At 45.0% G+C, this 22,769-nt stretch overlaps 2 protein-coding genes across 5 annotated transcripts; one reads left to right on the top strand and one right to left on the bottom strand.

Annotated features, from left to right (window-relative positions):
• Positions 1–622: 622 nt before the first annotated feature.
• On the bottom strand, positions 623–12,993 carry PBLD (phenazine biosynthesis like protein domain containing). The gene is made up of 9 exons (XM_054288373.1): positions 12,802–12,993; positions 10,734–10,833; positions 9,543–9,641; positions 8,902–9,011; positions 8,727–8,756; positions 8,113–8,201; positions 6,877–7,049; positions 6,037–6,099; positions 623–1,301 (listed from the first exon to the last, which is right to left on the bottom strand). The coding sequence occupies exons 1-9, from the start codon at positions 12,883–12,885 to the stop codon at positions 1,189–1,191; spliced, it is 861 nt and encodes a 286-aa protein (XP_054144348.1). The 5' UTR covers positions 12,886–12,993; the 3' UTR covers positions 623–1,188.
• A 678-nt stretch (positions 12,994–13,671) lies between these two features.
• HNRNPH3 (heterogeneous nuclear ribonucleoprotein H3) lies at positions 13,672–19,913 on the top strand. Of its 4 annotated transcripts, none has more exons than XM_054288372.1 (10): positions 13,672–13,799; positions 14,749–14,885; positions 15,416–15,554; positions 16,096–16,238; positions 16,688–16,774; positions 17,085–17,200; positions 18,400–18,535; positions 18,734–18,814; positions 18,898–18,984; positions 19,224–19,913. In XM_054288372.1, the coding sequence occupies exons 2-10, from the start codon at positions 14,768–14,770 to the stop codon at positions 19,298–19,300; spliced, it is 984 nt and encodes a 327-aa protein (XP_054144347.1). In that variant the 5' UTR covers positions 13,672–13,799; positions 14,749–14,767; the 3' UTR covers positions 19,301–19,913. The 4 variants fall into 4 exon arrangements, with proteins under 4 accessions (XP_054144347.1, XP_054144343.1, XP_054144346.1 ...); XM_054288368.1 differs by having other exon boundaries at positions 13,673–13,799; positions 16,096–16,283; XM_054288371.1 differs by having other exon boundaries at positions 13,682–13,781; positions 16,096–16,283.
• Positions 19,914–22,769: the final 2,856 nt, after the last annotated feature.

The raw sequence follows: 22,769 nt of genomic DNA, 5'->3' as shown, positions 1-22,769 counted from the left end.
TTTGGAGACTCCTTGTCCTAGCCCTGAACTGAGCAGTGCATTTAAGTCACATTTTTGGTATGTTTTTTGTAGCTGCAGGAGATGGAATTTTCTATCTAAACTAAGATTCTCACACTGTTGTTTGTCCAGCTACTTGGACTTAAGTAAGATGTAACTAGCAAGTTCTGATAAAATTCAAAATAAATGGAAAAAACAGGAACTTGGCACAACTAAGTTCCTGATGATTTATAATGGGATATGACATCCAACTGTTCCCACAGTATCAGAGTGCCTTGTGAATTCAAAACACATCACCCCGAAATATTGCAAAGAACTAAAGCAAAGCTTAAGACAGAGGTGACTTGAAAGAGAAAACAGTTTTAGCTAGTGTCACTGAAAGTTCCATATTCCCAATAAATCCAGTGAAAGACCACATCATGGTGACAAAATCTGAAGCAGTACACTTCATGAAGATTACAGAAGAAACTTTCAGTTTAGGAGAAAATCTTCAGTTTTTGAAAAATAATTGACATTGCTGTAACCAATAAAGTTTCCCCTCAGATTTTAATCAGCTTTAGGTGCATCACAAGGTCAATCTGTTAAATCTACTAAACCTTTAATTAAAAGTATTGACTAAGCAGCAGCACACTATGATCAAAGGCAATACCATTTGACTTCAAAAAATACTGTTCATAAAAGAGAACCAGAACCACAAGGCACATTTCTAAACCATTTATATTTTTTCATATTTTAATTCAAGTAAGTTAGTGAACACGGCTGCCATTTCAATATATGGCCAAGAAAATATATTTTTTTAAAAAAATTAATTCAGATTTCATGAAAAATTATCTACATGGGAAAAGTTTGATTATCAAACAGATGCTTACAGTTTAATCCAAGATGCAGTAAGGGATTTTAACATGGAATTTGGAAATGAAGAGAAGAATCACTTAAAGGCAGAAAAACCAGATAGGTGTACTCGAACATTTTCATTGGTCAGTGCACATAGGAAGTGGCAAGATGGGAGTGAGGAATACCAAGGATTTTGAAGATGAGGAGTACTTTCAAGCAATTTTGAAAAACGGCCAGTGAGTAATAAAAGATTTTGAGAACAGCAGTAATTCACTGCCTAGAGCTGAGATAAAATCAGCATAATCAGAGTAAACATTAGTGATTAGTGAGAGCAGAGGGAGACTGGTGGCAGTTCTTTCACAAAGTCAGGTTTCCTTTTAGCACCACAGCACTTTGCCCAGCAATGTCAACTCTGCCGTCACCGCGCACGGAAATCTTCAGCTCTCCTCCACGGCGGGAGCACTGAAACGCTGAAGAGAAACAAGAACTCAGAGTTAAACAACTACTGTGTGTCACAAATTCCTTAGAAATCCATGGGATCTCAGGGAAAGGAGGCTTCTGGCTCAGAAAGCAGCAGCACCAGGGCCAACAGTGCAGCAGGGACACCCTGGATGAACTGCCTTCACGGATGAAGGACAGCTGAGGTTGGTGTATTTCCAACCAGACCTTTTCTATTGAGCCTGACAAAACTGCTACTTCACACAAGCACTGAGGGGCAGTTTGCTTTGTTGTAGCAAATTAAGTTCCTTCCATGTATCTAAGAAGTTCTGAACTCTCCCTTCATGGGATACAGGCTTTGAGGGAAGAAGGAAGAACGCCAAGCGTTATCTGCATGAGAGTGAATGACATTTTACTGAACACCAACAGCTGACACTGCACTCAAAGAATGTGCCTGGCTAAAGGGTAACAAGCTCACAAAGGCAGTGGGAAAAGTCTACAAAGAAATGTAGATGCTGCTTCAGCTGTCAGAAACTGCCACCAAATTCTTACACAGGATGCAACAGATATTGATTGATAGAATCCTGAAGATATAATTTAATACAACTGGGCAAACCTGAAGCACAAACAGCCTCCTGCTTGTAATTGCTTAGAGAATTCAGCTTTTGTCTGGACTGTTGAGCCATACACAGCTGGGATGGTGTTCACCCAGCATGTGGAGTCTCCAACTCGTTTCAGCAGCCTCATTTTAGCTGCCTGACCAGAAAAGGGTCTGGCTCAGATGGCATTTAGGAAAGTTCTGAGCAGCGTTGCTTTTGTGAAAGGCTCTAAAGGGATGAAGAGGCAATAATGTTCAGTCCCCTTACTCAATGAACTTCCAACTGCTCCAGAAGTTGTCCAAAGCTAAGGGGCACATTCTTCCCCTCAAACCCACAATTTATAAATTGGGTAGAGATTGTATTCAGATCCCAACAGAGCACAGGCTCTCTGATGCCATACATGCTGTATGCTTTGAAAGGATTTCTCTCTCAGGCACTTCTGCTAAGAAAGCTCTTCTTTGATCAGATTAGATTCCCAGACAAAGCAAGCACTCTGAAAGAGCAGAAACAGGAGCTATTTAGAGATTGATACTTTCTGTTCTTTTCCATTTATAGAACCACGGGTTGTTTTTAACTTGTCAGAACACCACCTGTGAATGGAGTAATGCTTCAAGTAGCAATTGAAGTGAATATTTTAGACTCTTACAAGACCCATGCCAGCTAAAATTGATCAATTATTATTGCCAGGTGTGGAGACACACCAAGGTCTTCCACAACAGCAGACTGAAATAGAAGAGACTAATTGTTTCAATTCTTCAAAGGTTGGTTTTTTCTTCTTTAAATGTCCAAACTCTTAACTCTTTCATGTCAGGATTTCTGAGATTGTTTTGATATTGGTCCATTTTATGTTACTTTTCTTTTTTGGAAGAAACTTCCAAAATAAAAGAAAAACAAAAATTAACTCACAAAAGAAATTCTTAGACAAGCTTATATGAAAATAATCCTTGATCTACTCCTTCTGTCACACAAAAGCAGTGGTATTTCATGCCATGTCCTAGATTAAACAGGAACATTTCAGTACCTAGAGGATTTCATTTAACAGCAGTGCCTCTGGAGGCTTCAGGCATTTCTGAAGTGCACTCAGATTTTAGACCATAGAGCTGTTGCACACCCATTCCACACCTGTATTTACAGGAGCACTTCACACTGTACACAGATTTTATACATATCTGCTATGAAAACAAGTATGTACAAGTGTACAAACAGCATCTAAAGCTGAACTCACTGTGCTCTGGGCTCCTCTCTGGTTAACCTGACACAGGAAAGTCTGGAGCAGCCACAAGGCTGGTGATAGCACAGCATCACACCCCTGCACTCGCACAGCAGCTGGGGGCCTTGTACAAACATTATCCTCTTCTTCTGGAGCTCCTCACCAGCCTACATGGAGCTCAATGACCCCTGCCTCACCAATTGAAGGGATAATGGATTTTCTTCAGAATGCCATCAGAATGCCATCAGCTCAGGAAGCAGTGACACTCTTGTAATAACACTTAGGAAATCACCAGTATTTTGTTTGAATTTCTAAACCCTAGAGAGGAATGCTGAAAGAAGCATTTGTTCCTTAAGCCAAGCAAAGATCTCCAAGACTTTTTTTTTTTCCTAAGAAAAAAGGTGGGCAAATCTGGTGATTGATGGAGGGAAACAGCTCTCCTTTGAAGAAATGTAACACTTGTGCATAAATCTGATGTTGTCAATCTATGTGTGGAGATTACTTGTAAAAGATGAAAACTGCAATGAAAACTCTTGACTTCATGAGAATTCAAATTAGCAAAAACTTAAATACAGGTAGATTCATTGTACCTTAACAAAGCAACTTCTCCTGTCTCTTGATGTGTTTTGTTGCTGTTAGTAATGTTGGTGGCAATTTTCAAACCCTAAAATGCTATAAACCTGTTCTGTACCAGAAGGGATCAGAGAAGTTAAAGGCAGTAAAAAGAAACAATTTTCCCCACAAATAAATACAGTTGTCCCAAGTAAACTGGTGTAGCAAGATTCCCCTAGGTTAAACTGAGATAAAAACTGTCCTGGGTATGTCCTTGCCATCACAATAATTTGGGAAGTGCTCTCTAATTGGTTTGGTTGTAAGGAATTCCTTGTGCAGGTTTGTAAATGTTACCTTAGAAATGTGACAGCAGTGTGAAGGGCTGAATACACACACAAATTATGCACTGCATTCACTAGCAACTGTGGAGTCTGTGCATCTGAGAGATTATAACTTGTACACATTGCAGACACTCCTCACATGCAAGAAAGGCAAGGACTGGTACAAAACCCTGACTGAACAAGCAGCTCAAATTCAAGCACATGGACCCAGCTTCAAGAAAAGATCATGAAGTATTTCACCTTGTAAAAGTACTGGAAAATTCTCTTTGTAGTTAGTGGGAGTGGTTGTTGTTTGAGAATTTACTCTAAAAAAAGCAGGAAAAGAACCCAAACACAGGAAATTAAGTCTGATGCTTCAGCTGACCTCCTCCTAAAGGCCTCAGTAGCCAGAGAGATCTGACAACAGATTTCATGTTCCACATTTTTATATTACTTTATGTGTAATCTATTTGGGAACTAACAGATCCTTCATTCTATGGAAGAAAATCTTCCTTTATTTTTGCAATAAAAAGTATCAGATATTGCAGAAGACACCACAGAGGTTTCTAAAAAGTGCAAAGATGCTCTTATTTATTAATACTTGCTGATATGGAATGTCCTTGAATGCCAGCTATCTGTTCCAAATAATCTCATTAATAGTAGAATTTGCCCAGTACTACCTGATACCTCTCAGACAGACACATGAAAGGAAAAGTTATTTCTCATAAACATATATCAAATGAACGTGTCCTGTTTAAAACAGTTTTGCATGATTTCTAACACAGAAGAAGTTGGAGGACATATCTGCATGAAATATGAATGAAAAAAAACCCAAACAACACAAACCTATCTTGGGGACAGATAGGACTTTTTTGTTCTGAACACATTAGAGAAGCTGATTACAGCATCAATTGCCCTGGCTGCTTGAGCTAGTTTCTCTAAAAGCACAACAGGGACAGTACATACAAAATACAAGAAAATGCACAACAGGTAGAAAGCGTGAATTATAAGCACAGACAGAATTGCAGCCTATTTGGGTACTTAAAGAAGCAGTGTCTACAGATGCCATGGGGAATTTCAGTCCCACATTAACATCCAAAAATGTCAAAAGCTTCTGAGAAACAGCCAGTCCACAAGGACACATTACCAAAGACAGTTTTTCATCTTCAGAAAACATGTGGAGATTCCCCCCCACCTCCTCCCAGCATTACTTAAACTATCACAGATATTGTGTGGTGCAAATGCAAATACAAGATCTTTGGGACAGAACATTAAATCTTTCCTTTGGTCCAAGATGGAGCAGGTCCTGTTCATGGTGGAGCCTTTAAAGACTTCCCATCCTCAAGAAAATCCATTCTGAGATTTATTTGACCCAGTACAGAAAGGCTTATATTCAGGCTAGCTGTTTGTTTGGAAAAGTGTTTACCTTTATGGACAAAGCACTTTATTAGATCCAGCATCCAACCTCTGCTCTAGACTAAGTGGCCAAAGGTTTGTGTGCAGAACTGCCCCCTGTCCCTTCTTGTGGAACCAGGTAGGGCAGGAGGGTATTTTGTGCTGCTTCTCTTGTTCTGTTCTCTGGCAAAGCAGCAGGAACAGGAGAAGCCAGGAGTCACCCAGCACCCCTGACACAGCACTGGCACATGGCAACAGCTTCTCTTGGCTTCTTTCCACCATGCTCTTGGCTTTCCTGCTCAGTAACAAAGATGTGACCTAACAAGCATATCTCATTGACTGAACCAAACACAAACATCCCCTGAGCTTCCCCAAGCTTCAGGTATGATGCGAGGTCATGAGAAGTGAAATCCCAAAGCCAAGATCAAAAACTGACAGCAGAGAGTTGTGATCCAGAAACCAGCACTTCAAACTCCCTGGGGCATGATGTGTCATGGTGGTGGATAGCAAAGAAAGCAATTTCTCAAAGATTACTTCACACACAAAATATTACTTAATATTCTATTCATCTTGAGGAAATGGACAGGGAGTTATTGCTACAGTTTGGATTGCAGTAGTAATACAACCTTCTCTTTTCTAGTGAGTAGATTTACACAAATGGACAGCTTTGCAATAAAACAGTTTCTCTTACCAAGCATTTCTTTCTTCCCCAGCTGCTCTGACCAGTAGCTGCTTAAAACAGCATGAGCAGACCCTTAAAAGAAATTGGAAAACAAAGTACAGAATTAAATTATAATCACTACTTTACAGAGTAAGCATAGTCAAAATGTAAATATCATCAATCAAGTGCCATGTGTGTTTAGGGTGAAAAAACCTAAGAGTCTGCACAGCAGACAGAACTTAAGAGTTTCTCATTTCCATGTATGGTAAAGCAGTATTACTGCCACATCCTCCAGCTCCAAAGGAAATCTTGCTAGGTGAGGGCATCATCATTAGCTACAACTCTCAGCAGACTAATAATGAAATGGTAGCTAAGCATGAACAGCATCCTGCAGCAATCCAACACACTGAGAACAGGCAGGAACACGCCCTGCTGCCCTAACAGGCACAGCTGAGCTCCCACAGGCCTGAGAACAGCAGCAGTGGCAGAAACTAGGCAAGATCTCAGCTGAAATGCATTGCAAAAGAACCCAAACAAAAATCCAAAGCACCACAAAAAAAAGAACACCACCAGAAGAGGATATAAATTTCCACTGCAATACTCATCCAGTAATGAGCTAGACTCTCACTTTTATCTAATTGTAATACTGAAAAAGACACAAGAATATCTGTAAGAAGCTGATTTTAATTTTTCTGAATGAGTCTGCCTCAGCCATAAAAGTTTTTATTTTAATGAGCACTCCTGCTATCCATATAAACCAGTAATTTATAAGAGACTCCAAAGCACAAAAACAGATGAAGGAATCTGAATAAGAACCTTTGAATTGAACTGAAACAAAAAGTAAGAGCTGCTCATGATACAAACACATACCTGTAACAGGGTCTTCCAGAACTCCAACCCAAGGTGCAAAATATCTGGAGTAAAAATCATGGCCTTTTCCACTGGAGTTTCCCTTGACAGTGAGGATGAGTCCTTTCAATTTTCCTGTCTTTTCAGCTGACAAAAAGTGTTGTGCATTCACTTTCAAGTTTTCCAACACAGACCTTGAACATAATTTTGAAAATTTAATAGCCCATAATTCATTTTACAGGAATATAAGTACTGAAAAGAAAAAATAAAGCTATGGGATCATCTTCTCTACAATTCAAAGCCAGCCCTAAAATATTAGAGGAGACAAGATCCCTAGCATTGTCCTCACAGTGGTATTTGACAGAAAAATCACCTTGAACCTCATGCACTCTGAATGAGCAGAGAAGAAACATCAAGCCATGTGTTTCCTATTTATCTCTGAAAACAGAGCATCCTGAAATATTAGCCATCGAAAAAAACCAAAACTTCACCTTGTTTCAACATTTGAATCACTGAAAGAATTATTGCCTCACTATGGAATGTTCCCAGTGCTCCACCTCCTTTCAGAGCAGGCAAATAACTAACATCATTCAGGTGTTCATGGCATTCTAAAGCAGTGTACAACTGCCTGATGCCTCCCTACAAAACAGTCTGGAAGAGTGAAATTATAAGTACTCAGCCGAGAATATTTCTTTTTCCCAGTACCCCAGACTTTAACCATTAGTTAGGCCAAACTTCAAGTTTGTAATAATGGTAATTTGGCCTGATTAAAGAAGTTATGTTTCAGCAGTATATACCTAAATCATACTTGAATTAACAATGAAGTTCAGATGAGATTACCGAATGCTTTGGAATAATTTGAATTGGAATTCTCTCTCTAAAGGCACTTATGGTGCTGTTAAGCAAGTGTAAGCAGATTACACACCCAGGGAAGGAAGAATCCCTGGCACTCTGCCAATGTGCCCTGAACCGAAGCAGGACTCCCAACTTCCCATCTTTAGACTCAGATGGATGGGAAAAATCATTAAAATCTGTTTCCTACAGCTCCTTCTCTTGAGGACAGATTTCAGAATGATCTTACAGCTTCAATAAGCTCATGTTAAAAGATAAAATAACCACTTCACACAGAAATTCACAGCAGAGGTTTCTAACCTCCACCTGATTTAAAACTAGAGAGAAGAGCCTGGTATGTAAGGAATGAAGAGGCCAGCTCAGTGTCTGCACTCTTGATTTACACAATTAAAGAGGACAATGTACCTGTCATAGGTGTCACTGAGGCGCACCAGGAGCTTCTTTGTGTCGGGAGAGTAGCGGATGTCCTGGACACTCATGTCACCAACAGCTGCCTGGGGAATGCAGGGACAGCAAAAACCCATCGGCACTTGGACATGGAATATTATTCCCTTAGCATTTCTGTACAGCACCTTCCCTGCTAGAAGAGGGCTCATGCAAGGTCTTCCATGCAATCCTCAAGCACATGCAAGCACAAAAAGCAAATGAACCAAGTGTTTGAATGGATATGGGGGAGTTACGAGCTCCAAACACATCAATTTGGGAAGAAATCCAGGACTTGGGGGAGGGCAAGGCCACAGACTGCCCTCTTATGCACACAAAAGGCTGAAAATGCCATTGAAATAAATATTGACTCTTTGGTCAATGGAAATGGGAGACCCAGGTTCAGCTGCAGCACTTTGGAGAACTCCATTCCCTGACCCACTGACTCATTACTGAGAGCTTTGAAGTCTGGTGTTTCCAATTCAGGAGCACATCAAGCAGTGCCTTGTCACCATTTTTAACCATTTTAATACATAAAAAATAAGCAAAGCTGTTATAAATGTTTTTCTAAGACAACTGATGGATTTTTCTTTTACCTTTATTAATTCTTCTACTTCCTTAAGTTCCTGAAGAAAAAAAACAAACACACACTGTAAAAAATGCAATATATATGTATGTATCTATGTAACTACAGACAGACACATGCACTGACATACACATACAAACACACACTTTCCTTGAAAGCACATCCTGAATAAAATGTTGACTAACCTGGGGGTAGGCTGTGTAAAGTGGCAAGTCCAGGACAATATGATCTTTCAGTTGTCTGGCCTTTAATTCCCCACTCAGTGTCACAAACGTGAGAACTGAGTTTGTATTTTCTAGAGAGAGAACATTGCAACATTATCAAACAGTATAATTTTAATCTAAATTGTCATAGCCCTAAGAGTAGCTCAGTACATTCAGGAAAAGTTAGTTATGCAGCTCAAATATATCTAGAGCAACACTGTACTCTGGGCAAAGTTCCCAACTAACTCAATAAATCTGCTGAGGCTAATAAACACAGCAATTGTCAGGGATCACTCCTGCATTTGCCTAGAATGAATGGGAATGCCCTTTTAACAGAAAGAGCAATATTCCCTATTCATCAAATCCTCTCTGCCTCTCCCAGATGACATTTGCATATTTAGCACTTTTCCTACACCAGAGTAACAGCAGGGCATGGCAGTCAGAGGGCAGGCATCACACCACAGCCTTGGAAATACACAGCAGCAGTGAAAGATACCCAGGGTACCTCCAGTTGTGTCCTACAGATGTTCTGAATGTTTAATGCCTTTGTCTCAAAAACCAGAGATGCTAATTAGGAGTAAATGCTCTAAAAAACTATAGAAATAGATAGGTTGTAAACCTACTTTGCACATGAAACAACACAGCAGCTGATGCAAGAGTAGCATGACCACAGAGAGGAACTTCACTGGCTGGGGTGAACCATCTGAGCCCAAAGCAGGAACCTTGGAAAAATAAAGTTTATTGAGTGGAAGAAGTCTAGATCTTAATTTTACCCCAATATAGAGTGATGATGTTTCAGTTAATCAAAATGCATGCTACAATCAGTTTTGGTCCTAAACACACTTTTTTGGTCCTAAACACACCTCTAGGTACCCATTTCACACTGAGTTTTCAGAACAGCTATCCCTTTTGAACCAGGCCAACAACCTCTGCATGCTGCACGGATTTTCCCTTGTCCTGGACAGGCATTATTTAGAAGACAAAGCCTCCAGGTCTGTATTATGAAATCCTACAGAGGCAGAGTCATGATCTGGAGGCCAGGTTACAGTTTAGAGGCCATAGGTGGTTTTGTTGGTATAACAGAGCCTGTACTGGAGTTAGCTCAATTATGAATTATTTTGCTTAAACCACCAGTTAAGTCTGGTAACGCCTCTACCCTTCATTTCACTATAGAAATGATACTTCTATTTGCTGTTTAAAAAACTTGTAACACACATGTAAGATACTTTGTTTCCTGTAACCTTTGCACGTGCATTTCAAGTGAACAACTACCACACAAACACAACAAGAAGTGAAAAAGAAAATTAAGAACTGTGCACCCTGGGCAGCTGTGTGGGGCTGAGGCCACAAAGAGCCCATTGGTACCAAAGCACTGTCATGACAAAGAAGCTGCCATTTTGTGTGATGGTAGAGATGGGGGATTGAAAATAAGCATGATAAACATACTGGCAAAGAGCTAACGTGAAAAATGAAAAGTACTGTAACTTCCTGCTCCAAGCAATTAGTCTAACCCTAAAATAAATTCCAGTTTATTAACAGGAGCAAGCAATTGTAGTCACTACTATCCTTAGTATTTTTAATGACAGAGACTGTACAAAATCCTGCTCCCTGAACAATCCACCAAAGAACAAAGATGACAAATGTGACTCCTTAGCCTGGAATCTGAGCCCAGAGCAGGGGATGAGCCCCTTGGCTTGGCCACAACTGCCAAGAGAGCAGATCAGCAAACTGATTCAGCTGAAAATGAATCCCCAGAGTGGCTCTGAATGAACTCTGCATTGGTCTGATGCTTTCTTGTAAGCAGAGCCACTAACTTTTGGTGAAGTCATCTCCAGGTTTCAGTTTTCTGATGAAAGCTGTTTCTGAAAGGTTCATTTCTGCTGCAATCTTTTGGTGCAAATCTTCATCCAGGTCCTAGGGAAGACATAACAAATCCAGTCAAGAAAGGGCCAAAAAATGCAGAATCAAACTTTCTGTTAAATACAGACAATTTTCTATTACAAAAAAACATGGATTCAGTTTTAACTCACAATAATCTCTGAGAGTAAAAAAAGCTTTAAGTGGGACAATATAGGAGCTGAGAAGAGACCAATTGGAGAAAAAAAAAAGAAATGAAACAGCTGGAGCTCCCAGAGTGCCTGTGATTTAAGCCAGTGGACATTGATCCCAAGACACCCAAGGCCAGGGATTGTATAACATTCTCCTTTGCCCACCTTCCACTGCTCTTTCCTCATGCTTGTGCTGACTGGCCAGGTTTGAGAATCTAATCTTTCAAATCCTGAAACTCAAGGGAAACAAAGTACTGAAGCGACCTGGTCAGGTTCAGCCTCTGACATAAAAATGTGCCCTTTAAACCTGAATTACTTCCTTCAACAACTAACCCTTTTCAGGCAAAATCCCATACCACAGCTACAAAATAACCAGTAACTGATCGGCGCACTAGGGCTGCACCTGCAGACTGAATTCTGTACATTTAAACAACATTCTCACATTCTACAGCACAGTTACATTCCCTCTATCCCAGGAAGAGTTCTGCCACTTACTGCAAAGATCAAAGACCAGTAAAAATGTTATTAAAACAACCTTTCTTTTTAATGGCATGGAACCTTATTGAAACACTGCCATCCTGTGGCACCTCTGAGACACAGAGGGGACTGGTTTTGCCATTTTTACATTAATTTCTCCTGGGTTTTTTTTTCTGTAAAGCATCTGCTAAGACTCTGGAGGGAGCAGAGAACAGTTGTTTTGCATGGCTGCATCACAATTCCTTCAATCTTAGAATAAAATGCTGAATTAGGATCTCGGCTTTAGCTTCACACTAAACCCTTTACTTCCAGGAACTGGAGAAAAATTTAAACATCTGCATCCCAAAGTCATGCAAGTAAGGTAGCTTCATAATACCCTGATGTAATAAAGTAAAATTAATACTAAAAAATGAAATTAGAAGCTCATAATTTTAATACAGAGATAATTTTGAGAGTATTTAGATTTTATGGGGCCAAAAGTATGTCTGAAGAGAGATGTTTCATACCTTTGGCTGACCTGGTAAGTAGGCACTGTTATATGAGATTTAGATAGACTTAGGAATTCTAGAAAGGATTCATGTTGGCATTTTGAGCTGTTGCCACTGGCTACTCTACATGTATGTTCATATTTCATCAGGAGTTACTACGCAAGCAATACAAGGCCTGTAAATTTCTGATCCCTCTCAATAATTATTTTTGTTAGAAATTGGTACCAATTAGCACCAACTGTTCACAACACCCTGATGAGCAGGATAACTACTGTCAACTGCACCAAAACCACCATCCAACTCCGAAGTAATAAAAACTGGTTGCTTGTTTAAACTTGGCTAAAGCTGAACCCAACACACCAATGGTGAAAGAGTCACATCGAGGTCTGCACCTGCTCTTTTTCTATCCAGAGAAAGACGAAAAATTCAAGAAAAAAAAGGAGAAAACCCACACCAAGATCAAACCCCACAGTTTAATCCTTCTGCTGAGCACTGATTCTGTTTTACAGCGTTACTTTTCGGAGTTCACTGTGAATCCTTCTTAATTCTTCAGAACTTTTATTCTGAATTGTTCTTGAAGAAATTAAACCATTTCTCTTAACTCAAATCCAGTTTGCTCCTTAACATTTTAACTGCCCACAAAAACTTCAAACATTGTCTTCTATGACATCGTTTTGATGAATTAAAAAAAAAAAAGCGCTCCTTTGCTAATTTCTCTGTATTCTTGTGCCACGGTAAACAAATCTGAAAAACCTAAGTCTCGAGTAAAGAAAGCAAAGTCTAACGCAGTGCTGAGTGCTCAGGCCAAGTACAGAACGGCAAATGTCATTGCAGTACCTCAAAAAACAGTTGGGGTTTTTTAAACTTACATTTTCGAGCAGACAAACTGCCGCAGGATTTCCAGAAAACGGCCGGTTTGTAAATGCATCAACCGTAAAAATGGGAATCTGCATTGTGGTGTGCACTGTTTAGCCGCAGGCTGCGCTCTGCCAGGTGCGCTCTAACCTGTTACACCCCGGCCAGCACAGCTCCGAGTTAAAGCTCTGCTGAGGCAGGCGGGGCCAGCGGGCCCATCCCGTCACTTCCTAGCGCCGATAGAGATTGGAACTCCTTCCTACGGCCCTGGCGTTATTAAATTAAATAACACATTTAACCTGCCTCGCCGCCAGCCCCTGAACGCCTCAGCGCGCCTTTTCCCCACAGCGCCCGGCCCGGTGTGTCCCGCACTGAGGGAGGCGGGATCCCGCCCGGCTCGGCAGCTCTGCTGAGGAGACGTGGGGAGCAGCCATGGCGTGCGCCCACAGCGGGCAGCCTTCCTCATCCTCAGTGCCTCCCAAAGCTGCGCTGAGGGAGCGGGACACGCTGAGGCAGAGGGCCAGAGCACGACCGCAGCCGCCGCCATCAGCGCGGGCGTGAGGGGATGGCGGCGCCGTGAGGGGATGCCCGGGCACGCGCGCGCTCCGCCCCCGCTCCTGGCCGCGCGCGCTCCCGCTTGGCGCCAAAACGAGCGGCGGCGGCCGCGTGACCGAGGGAGGAGCGCGCACACGCCCGGGCGGCCCCTCACAGAGGAGGCGGTGACAGGCAAAGGCGGAACGCCCCCTCCCCTACCCCGCATGCGCAGTCGCTCCCCTCCGCCATCCCCCTGCTCTCCCCCCGCGAGCGGCGCGTGCGCGAGAGCCGCCCGGGCGGGTGTGAGGCGGCGCGCGGCGCGGGTATCGCGATAGTCGCGCGGCCCGGACGCTCCCGTGCTGTCCGTGGGCGCTGCGCAGCTGTGGGCCCGCCGCACGGTCGGCGCAGAGCGAGAGGCGCGTCCTGCCCGGCGCGAGCGGCTGCCGGGGCACGGCCAGGGGTGCGCGAGAGGCTCGCGGTGAGCGGAGAGGGCGAGCGGGCCGGGCGAGCGGCGGCGGGGCCCGCCCGGGGGGCTCGGCGGGCGGAGGTGCCGCCGGCGGGGGCTCGGGGCCCGGCCGGGGCCGGGTCGGGCCCGGCGCGCGCCTGTGGGCGGGGGAGGGGGAGGGGGAGGCGGTGCGGAGCCTCGTTCCCGATCGCGGCCGCCATTTTGAGCGGTGGAGCCGAGGGCGGCGGCGGCAGCGGCCCCGGGAGAGCGGCGCGCGGGGGTTCCTGAGGCGGTGAGGGGCACGGGCGGGGCGGGCGACACAGCGCGGCACCTCCGAGGCTAGAGGTGGGCAGCGGGGCGCGGCGGGGGGTGCGGCGGGAGCGGGGCAGGCGAGTGGCGGGCGCCCCGGGGAGGCGCGGTAAATGGCGGCGGGGAGCGGGCGGGGGTCAGGGCCGCGGTCCCGGGAGGGCGGCGGGAGGCGGGAGCGCGGCGGCTCCGCGCCTGCCGGGCCGGCCATGGCGGCTCCCTTTGTGGGACGGCGGCGGTGCCCTCCCGCACCCGGCCCAGCCACGCACACGGCCCCGGCTGAGGGCAGACAAAGAAAGGCCTTGCGCCTCCAGCCCCTTGCTCATCTGCTGCGCTGCAGGGGAAAAACAACCGTAAAAACAAAGCGCACGGGCCTTTAGGGAGCGGATGCGCAGCGTGCTCGGAGTGATTCGCGAGCTTTATGTGCCGTGCTGCCCACGTGCCGCCCGCCGGCCACGCGGTGATCCAGCACAGCAGCCCCGCGGTGCGGCCTGAGATCCCGCTGGCCTGCGCTTGGATACCCGGCTTCAAATCCCCAACAGAAATAAAGCTCGCGATCCATCGTGTTTTCAAAATAAAGGCTTACCAGATTTCTTTTTTAGGGCGGGACTTGAACGCGGACGGAAACTCAGGGGGTTTTTTATTTCTGTTTTGTTGGGATTTTTTTTTTTTCTAGAATTTAAATTAAATAAAAGATGGACTGGAGTGGAAAACACAATGGGCCCAATGATACAACCAATGACGGAACAGTGGTACGACTCCGAGGCCTCCCATTTGGGTGCAGTAAAGAAGAGATTGTTCAGTTTTTCCAAGGTACCTCCAGTATAGTCGAAGTGTAGTGGGTTTCATTAGAGTTTTTTGTATGTTTTACACAGTGTTTTGTACATGTTTAATGGCTGTTAATGGGGTGGATGGGGAGGGATTGTGTTAAATCAATTTATCTAAATTAAGATTTATGCCCTGTAAATAAAGCGCAGATAACCGTAGATATAGTAGAACACAAAATGTACCTGATTTTGTCGAGGTGGGAAGCATACCTTGCACAGGGGGGTAACCTGAATGTTAGCATTTGGATCAGTTAAATTGCTTGATTGGTAGCTATGTTTTCTTCGTGTAACTTAGGTGGTTGCATTTTTGTATAGCCTAAACAGAAAAGTACGGCTAAATCCGTTAATGTTTAATGCAAAGATCGTGGGCTTGTATTGTTGGGTGATGGGGGAAACAAGGTGGTTTTCTTTTTCGTTGTTGTTGTTTAGATATGCTTTAAGTATTTGCTACAGATGGGAATGTTTCAGCCTTTAACACTGTTCCCCTTGACGGGGTTATTTGTCCTTGGGTTAAAGGGTTGGAAATCGTGCCAAATGGGATAACATTGACGCTGGACTACCAGGGGAGAAGCACAGGGGAGGCCTTCGTGCAGTTTGCTTCAAAGGAGATAGCAGAAAATGCTCTGGGGAAACACAAGGAAAGAATAGGGCACAGGTGGGGATGGAGAGTTTGGGATGGTGTTAAATCTTTCTTTTTTGGGGGTTGTGGGTCAGTAATGCTTTTGGGGGGTTGGGGACCATTGGGGAATTGGCTGTTTTTAAGAATTTTTGTAACTGATCCTAAGTTAACTTGGGAAATACGGTAGATTTGGGGGGTGGGGGAGACAGTATTGCACCGGGTAGTTTGCTAAACTCAGACAACTGTTTCAATCATGCTCGTGTAGGGTAATTTGTGATAAATGCTGCTACAGCCATTGTTTTTCAACAGTATGTTTCTCATACTGGAAAGACATGTTTTAAGCTTAATTTGTACAGCTAGAACTTTCACATAGTAATTTTTGCCACTCTAAAGTGGGCTTTTTAAAATACACTTAAGATTCTTACAGTTTTGAGGAGAAACTTAAGTTGTATGGTATTTCTAGTCACTGCTATTGGCTTGTACGTTTGGCTCTAGAAAATGTAGCGTGGCCTTTTGTAAAATTCAGACTGCTTCTGCCTGTGTTCTTACTGGTGCCTTGAAAATCCTCTCTCACTAGATACATTGAAATCTTCAAAAGTAGTAAGAGCGAAATCAGAGGATTCTCTGACATGCCAAGAAGAATGATGGGACAACAGCGACCTGGACCATATGATAGACCATTGGGAGGAAGAGGGGGTTATTATGGAGCTGGGCGTGGAAGTATGTATGACAGAATGCGTCGAGGAGGTGGTGGATATGACGGTGGTATGTTCATCTAATGAACACAGGTTCTCTTGGCAGTTCATGTTTCTGACATACTTGTCAAGAAATAACAAATGGCAGTAGCTGTAATGCCCGTTTGGCTGGATGTATTTATCTGAAAAGAAATTGTAATGTATCAAAACACGTGGTCAAGTATTTAAGATGAATGTTAATAATAAGGGAGCTATTTTCATTAGAATCAGATCTTTCCATTTGCATGTTTCAGTCTGTGTTACATTAGAGCAATGTACTTCTGCACCATGTTCAGAAATGCAGTTTGACAGTGTGCAGAGGCTGTTTGCACAGTGCTGGCTGCCCAGAGACCGCAGAGTTGAGCGTTGTGTGTGCGTGGCTGTGTGAGCTGTGAGCAGGGATGTGATGGCTCCTCTCCTTCTCTCCATGCACAGGGTATGGTGGCTTTGATGATTATGGTGGCTATAATAACTATGGCTACGGAAACGACGGCTATGACGACAGGATGAGGGATGGGAGAGGTAAAACAAATTCATAGTTTGTCTCAAAAGGTTCCCTGTTACTTGAGTTCCAAGACAGAGATAATAGTTTCATTCTGCCATTTGGTAAAGGAGGCTGTTTAAAAAGGGGAGGGGCCTGGGCAGTCCTAAGGAAAGGTAAATAGATGGCTTAGCAGGGTGTGTGGCTAAGGTTTGGGCTGATACAGGGGAAGTGTAAACACCATGCATTCACTGGTATATTTACGTGCTTTCAGAAAAAGAGTAGCGATGACTTTTGGCTTTCCGTGATCTTAGAGGTGTGTGGGTTTTTTTGGTTTGGGTTTTCCAATAGGCATGGGAGGCCATGGCTATGGAGCTGGAGATGCAGGGTCGGGGTTCCATGGTGGAGGTCATTTTGTTCACATGAGAGGGCTGCCTTTCCGAGCCACGGAAAACGATATTGCTAACGTAAGTACCACGGGGGAAAGGGCTTCTGCTGCCAGCAGCGTGCGTGTCCCTGCCTGTCCCAGCCCACCTGGGGGAGCCTTCTCAAACCACTCACTGCTGCAGCTGCACAAACTCAACCAGCTTGCATGGAGCTGCTGTCTGAGGTGGGATTACCAGGGAAGTCAGCAAAGCTATATTTAACGCTAATCCCTGCACTCTCTGCTCGTTCGTTTCCATAAAGATGGATTGCAGAGACAACGCTTGCTGTAATCGGTATCCTCATTTTAAGGCCTTTAGGGTTTTTTTAAGCTTACCTGGTTTTGTCAAAATGACAGAAGGTTTGAAACTTAAATTGCTTATTTTGCATATTTGTTTGTTGGCCTTTCTGAGACTGTTTCAGGAGAGGCAGGGTGGGCAGGCTGTGTTGGCTTGGAGAGGACTGTAAGATCCCTCTCGTAAGAGATCAGGGTGGCAGGGAGAGGTGCATCTGCAGCATCTTGGGAATGCATTCTGGAGTCAGTGCAGATGTGTTGTAGTGGGGAAAAGGTTTTCTTGGGATACAAGGCCTGGTTTAAACATAGCACATCTTCAGAGAGAGGCTGTCTTGCTAGTGGGACCTGTGTATTACATATGCAGAGCTCCATTCTTAAACTTTAGCTTGTTTGCCTTTGTGGGTGGGTTGGTTTATTTAAATGGAGGTGGGTTTTCTTGTGCCGGTTTGATTGTTCCATTTAGGGTAAAGCTCTGTGACAGCAAGGGCCAAAGTCAGGCTTAGGTCTGGGACAGTGGGAAAGAGCAGTGCTGTTCAGAGGCAGCTTCTCTTGAATTCCATGAATTTGTCTTTGCTTTGAGATGTCTGGAAGAGCAGAGCCAAATGGAAACCAGGTGATGATTTTCTTGTCCAGGATGCCATCACATTTAACTGTGCTGCTCAGAGCAGAGTGTGTGGGCAGGAGTTGTTTGTGTCTGTGCATTCAAAGGAAGCTCCTCAGGCTCTGCAGCTCTCCAAGCTGTGCAGTAACAATGGGTTGTAAATGTAGGTTGGCCTATGCTGAATGTCCCACAACCACCAAGTACTGCTCGAGAAGTGAGTAGGTAAATCTGTGTGCCAGGATGGCATTGAATTGAAGCAGTGCACCACTAACCATGCAGATGGAAAACAAGTACCTGGCTGGAGTTCTGCATTGACATGATTGGTTTTGAATTTGTTTTCTCCCTAGTTTTTCTCCCCATTGAACCCTATAAGAGTTCACATTGACATTGGAGCAGATGGAAGAGCCACAGGAGAGGCAGATGTGGAGTTTGTGACCCACGAGGACGCGGTGGCCGCCATGTCCAAGGATAAGAATCATATGCGTGAGTGTCGCGTTCCCCGGTGCTGCTGGGCCAGGCTCCGGCAGGGCTGGGGGCAGCACATCCCTCCTGAGCTTTCCCTGTTCCCATGTTCCAGACTCGCCTGTTTGTGGCCTGCTGCCTGTGAGGGGGTGGGGCTTGCTCCGTACCCCTGCTTCTGGTCTGGAAAACAAAACAAACTGAGGCTTTTTGCTTCTACAGAGCATCGGTATATTGAGCTGTTCCTGAATTCCACTGCTGGAGGTGGCTCTGGAATGGGAGGCTATGGCAGAGATGGAATGGGTAGGCATCCATTGCACACTGAGCTGGTGCTGTGCCAAGGCCGATGGGTTCAGGCTGGTAACGTTGCTCCTGTGGCTTTGCAGATCAAGGGTACGGCTCTGTGGGGAGAATGGGGATGGGCAGCAATTACAGCGGTGGCTACGGAACCCCTGACGGCCTGGGTGGATACAGTGAGTACAAGTTCTCTAAATGTGTGTGAGTAACGGGGGGACAGGGCAAAGAGGGGCACTGGTTCCTGAAACTCAATCTCTGGGGCCTTTGCACGTTGTGCTGCAGACACTGCTTAAGAGCAGTAGTGCTGCAGCATTGTTGGTGTGAGCTGTCACCTTCACCAGTTGTTCTGTGTCACCCATCCCGTTTCCTCTCCCTTTGAGGTGTGTGTGTGTGACCTTGTGCCAATTGTTTGCAGGTCGTGGCAGTGGAAATAGTGGAGGATACTATGGGCAAGGCAGTATGGGTGGAGGAGGCTGGCGTGGGATGTATTGAAGGATAGCCTTGCTTCTGCAAAACATCTTGGAAGAAACAGTCTCTGGTCTACTAGACTTTCTTACAAAATTTAATTTCTTTTGTATTTTAAGAACTTTATAATGACTGAAGGAATGTGTTTTCACAATATTATTTGGTAAGCAACAGATTGTGATGGGAAAATCTGTTTTCTGTAGGTTTTATTTGTTGCATACTCTGACTTTAAATAAATTTTTATATTCAAACCACTGATGTTGATACTTTTTATACTAGTTACTCCTAAGGATGTATTACATATTCCAGGCTACAGTCGGTTTAAAATGTTGTACTATGGTTCCATAAAGGTGGTTGTACTGTAACTCCTATGAACACTGATTCAGTTCTATGTAATCTTGGTCTAGTGAACAAAATGAAACTTTCACTTGTTTAGGGGAGAAGGGTAGATGAGTAGGTTAGTTTATTTGGTAATTACTTTCCTAAACCCTTTTGGTAAGTCGTATGTGCTAACTGCAGCACAGCAGAAAGCTGTGCAGGCTCAGTCACTGCTCTGGCTTCCTCCTGCTGCCAGCACCCCAGCAAATGCCCAGCTGTGGAGGGGCAGCACCCCAGCAAATGCCCAGCTGTGGAGGGGCAGCTCCCCTTTGTGCCACGATGGTTCCCACCCTGCTGTGGTGCTCAGAGCCTGCGTTTCACACCTGTAACCTGCCAGCCTAACAAACAGCTCAGCTTGGAGCTAACACCACATAGGTCAAGTACTGGTTCATTTTGATCTTTTTCACAAACGTGCTTTAGGAAGAGTGGGGGATTTGGAAGCAAATTACTTCTTTTCTTTATTGAATTTATTGTATTTAAACACGGTTCAGCATTTTTTTCACTGCAGAGAGCTGATTTGTCTGTATTTGTTCAAGGTTTGCAAAACCATTATACACAGGAGCTCATTGGAAGCCAAGATCTCTAAAAGGTCTGTAGGCCCAATACCTTTTCAGTAACACACAACCCAAACACGGCGATAAAACTTTCTGTGCATTTGTGACATGTAAGATATGTAAGAAAATTATTGTTTGAAGACACTTAACATACCTGATGTGTAATGGAAAAAGGTATTTATTCTTCTGAGCCAGTGTGATCTCCCAGATTAACTGCTTTGTCCTCAATGCCTCCCTTAAAATGTCAAATGTGATCTTGGGTATTGCAAGTCTGTCACCTGTTTTGCTAGTACTGTGTTATATCTGTAATAAATGTCTTCTTGTGGGAGAGGAGAATGGAGTTTATTTCACCAGAGACGGTGGCTGGGTGTCAGAGGGAGTGGAGGAGCTGCAAGGGGCAGCTGGCACAGGAACCTTTCCCAGCACTGGCTAGGAAGGGGAGGGGAAATGAGTCCTTAACCACTCGGACCGTGTTGGCTGCAGAATTAGGGGGCTCTTGCTCTGTTGCCAGGGAAGCTGAGGTGTTTCCCAAGTGGCAGGGGTAGCACCAGAGATAACTCAATTGCAGGAGTACCTTAGAGTGAGGTGGAGGAAAGGTGCACGGGCAGGAGCCCGTTAGCGTGGGCACGGCAGAGAGCGAAATGCGCGGCTCTGCAGCGCCTCCTCCTTCCCTGGGAACAGCTGGGGCTCCATCTTGGGAGGAGGAGCTGACACCTGCCCGGGCTGTGCTTTGGGCAGTGTGCTCACTGCAGCCCCGGGAGCTGACACCTGCCCGGGCTGTGCTTTGGGCAGTGTGTGCTCACTGCAGCCCCGGGAGCTGACACCTGCCCGGGCTGTGCTTTGGGCAGTGTGTGCTCACTGCAGCCCCGGGAGCTGACACCTGCCCGGGCTGTGCTTTGGGCAGTGTGTGCTCACTGCAGCCCCGGGAGCTGACACAGCTGGGCTGTGCTTTGGGCAGTGTGTGCTCACTGCAGCCCCGGGAGCTGACACCTGCCCGGGCTGTGCTTTGGGCAGTGTGTGCTCACTGCAGCCCCAGGAAGTGACACGAGTCCCCTGTGCCTGTCCTGTCCCCGCACCGCAAGGAGAGCAGCCTCAGCCCCGAGCCTCGGCTCGCAGCAGCCCCCCAGAGCGGCGGAGGAGCCGTTCCAGAGCCGTTCCAGAGCCGTGCCCGCTCCAAGCGGCCGGCCATGGCACTCCCAGCTCCAGGTGGGCAGCACCGGGCACAAGGAGCAGGGATTGGCTCTGGGGCTGGCTGACACTCCCAGAGCAGCATGGCAGAGGTGGCTTCATTTCCCTTTTGGGAATAAAATGCTGCTCTGATCCTGTCTGACAGCTCCGGGTTCTTGTGGGTACCCCACAGCTCTTCCTGTGCTCTTCTCTGTGTGAGAAGGATTTAGGATCAAGAGCAGGGTTTTACAGAAAGACAGAAATGCAGCATCAGTCACAGCAGTGCCCAGAAACCCTAAAACAGGCCAGGTATGCAGTCTGATGCCAAGGAAACCATATGGAACATCCAGCACTCATTTTGGTCAAGGCAGAAGTCTTACCTGCAGTCAGTAAGAGCAATCTGAACATTACACACTTTTCCTGTGCAAACAGGACAGCACAGAGGGGAGGAAAAGATGGCAGTTAGGTAATTAATTCATTCATTGCACATTATGGAAATGCACTACATTCTTGTTTTAAAAGATGGCCTATTTTAAATTATTTCTGTTTAGTTGCACCCCTTTTCACAAGTTATTTATTAAAGCAGTACAGATTGGTTTATCCTACCCTCTCTATCCTGCATCAAACCCAGCTCCCTCCATGCCTGCCCCACAAGAGCCCTCCTGGAAACACCCTCAGGAAGCACCTGAGCAGCACCTGACTCTGTCTTTGGCAGGGTACCCCACTCCCCACCACAGGCAAAGGCTTTCTAAGCAACTTGAACTTAATAAAGTAAAATACTCAGAATTACAAATTTAAATTAAGTGACATTATTCTCAGATAACTTAAATTTATTTTTTTCCAAAAGTTATTTACAGATTTACAAGTATTTGTGTGGTATTTTACAAAAAGTTACATCAGGTCATTTTAAAAACATTTTTCTTTACAAAAGCTACATAAGCAACTACATTGAGGTGTTAGAAAGAATAGCTATGTTAGCTTTTGGGATATTCCCTAAATCCCTGTCCTCAGAGACAAAGCCAAGCTGAACAAGGTGCAAGGACAGCTGAGGGACCTGTTTGCAGCCTCCCTGTGCTGCCAGCACAGCTCTCCAAGCCCACAGCTGCAGGAACTACAGGGCTGGGAATCCTGGAGGATGCAGGGCTGGAGCCCAGGCCAGCAGTGGCCAAAGGGAGCAGGGTGCAGGGCAGTGAGGGCAGTTTATCAAAGGATATTATTTCTATTTCCTATGGAAAGAACAAGGATCTTACATTCCAACAAAAGTTACCACCAGTGACAAGAGTGGGTGGACTCAGAAGGGCTCAAAAGTGCTCTGCAAAAAATGAAGTTTAGCAACCAGCTCTGAAGGTTTGAGAAAGATGGTGACAAAATAAGGAAGAGGTTCCCTGTGCAGCACA

Source organism: Melozone crissalis, unplaced genomic scaffold (assembly GCF_028551555.1).
Source record: "Melozone crissalis strain CALT ecotype California unplaced genomic scaffold, PUWL_Pcris_2 ptg000062l_1, whole genome shotgun sequence".
Taxonomy (NCBI): Eukaryota; Metazoa; Chordata; class Aves; order Passeriformes; family Passerellidae; genus Melozone; species Melozone crissalis.
Note: the sequence above shows the minus strand (reverse complement) of the source record. Positions and strands in the feature narration are given on the sequence as shown.

Excerpts from the sequence above, each read along its gene's own strand:
- PBLD (XM_054288373.1), bottom strand. The coding sequence starts at position 12,885 with ATGCAGATTCCCATTTTTACGGTTGATGCATTTACAAACCGGCCGTTT. Across the intron at positions 10,834-12,801 it reads CAGTTTGTCTGCTCGAAAAT|GACCTGGATGAAGATTTGCA; the intron begins GTAAGTTTAAAA and ends TGTCTTCCCTAG. Across the intron at positions 7,050-8,112 it reads CTCAGTGACACCTATGACAG|GTCTGTGTTGGAAAACTTGA; the intron begins GTACATTGTCCT and ends ATTATGTTCAAG.
- HNRNPH3 (XM_054288368.1), top strand. The coding sequence starts at position 14,768 with ATGGACTGGAGTGGAAAACACAATGGGCCCAATGATACAACCAATGAC. Across the intron at positions 15,555-16,095 it reads AAGGAAAGAATAGGGCACAG|ATACATTGAAATCTTCAAAA; the intron begins GTGGGGATGGAG and ends CTCTCTCACTAG. Across the intron at positions 16,284-16,687 it reads AGGTGGTGGATATGACGGTG|GGTATGGTGGCTTTGATGAT; the intron begins GTATGTTCATCT and ends CTCCATGCACAG.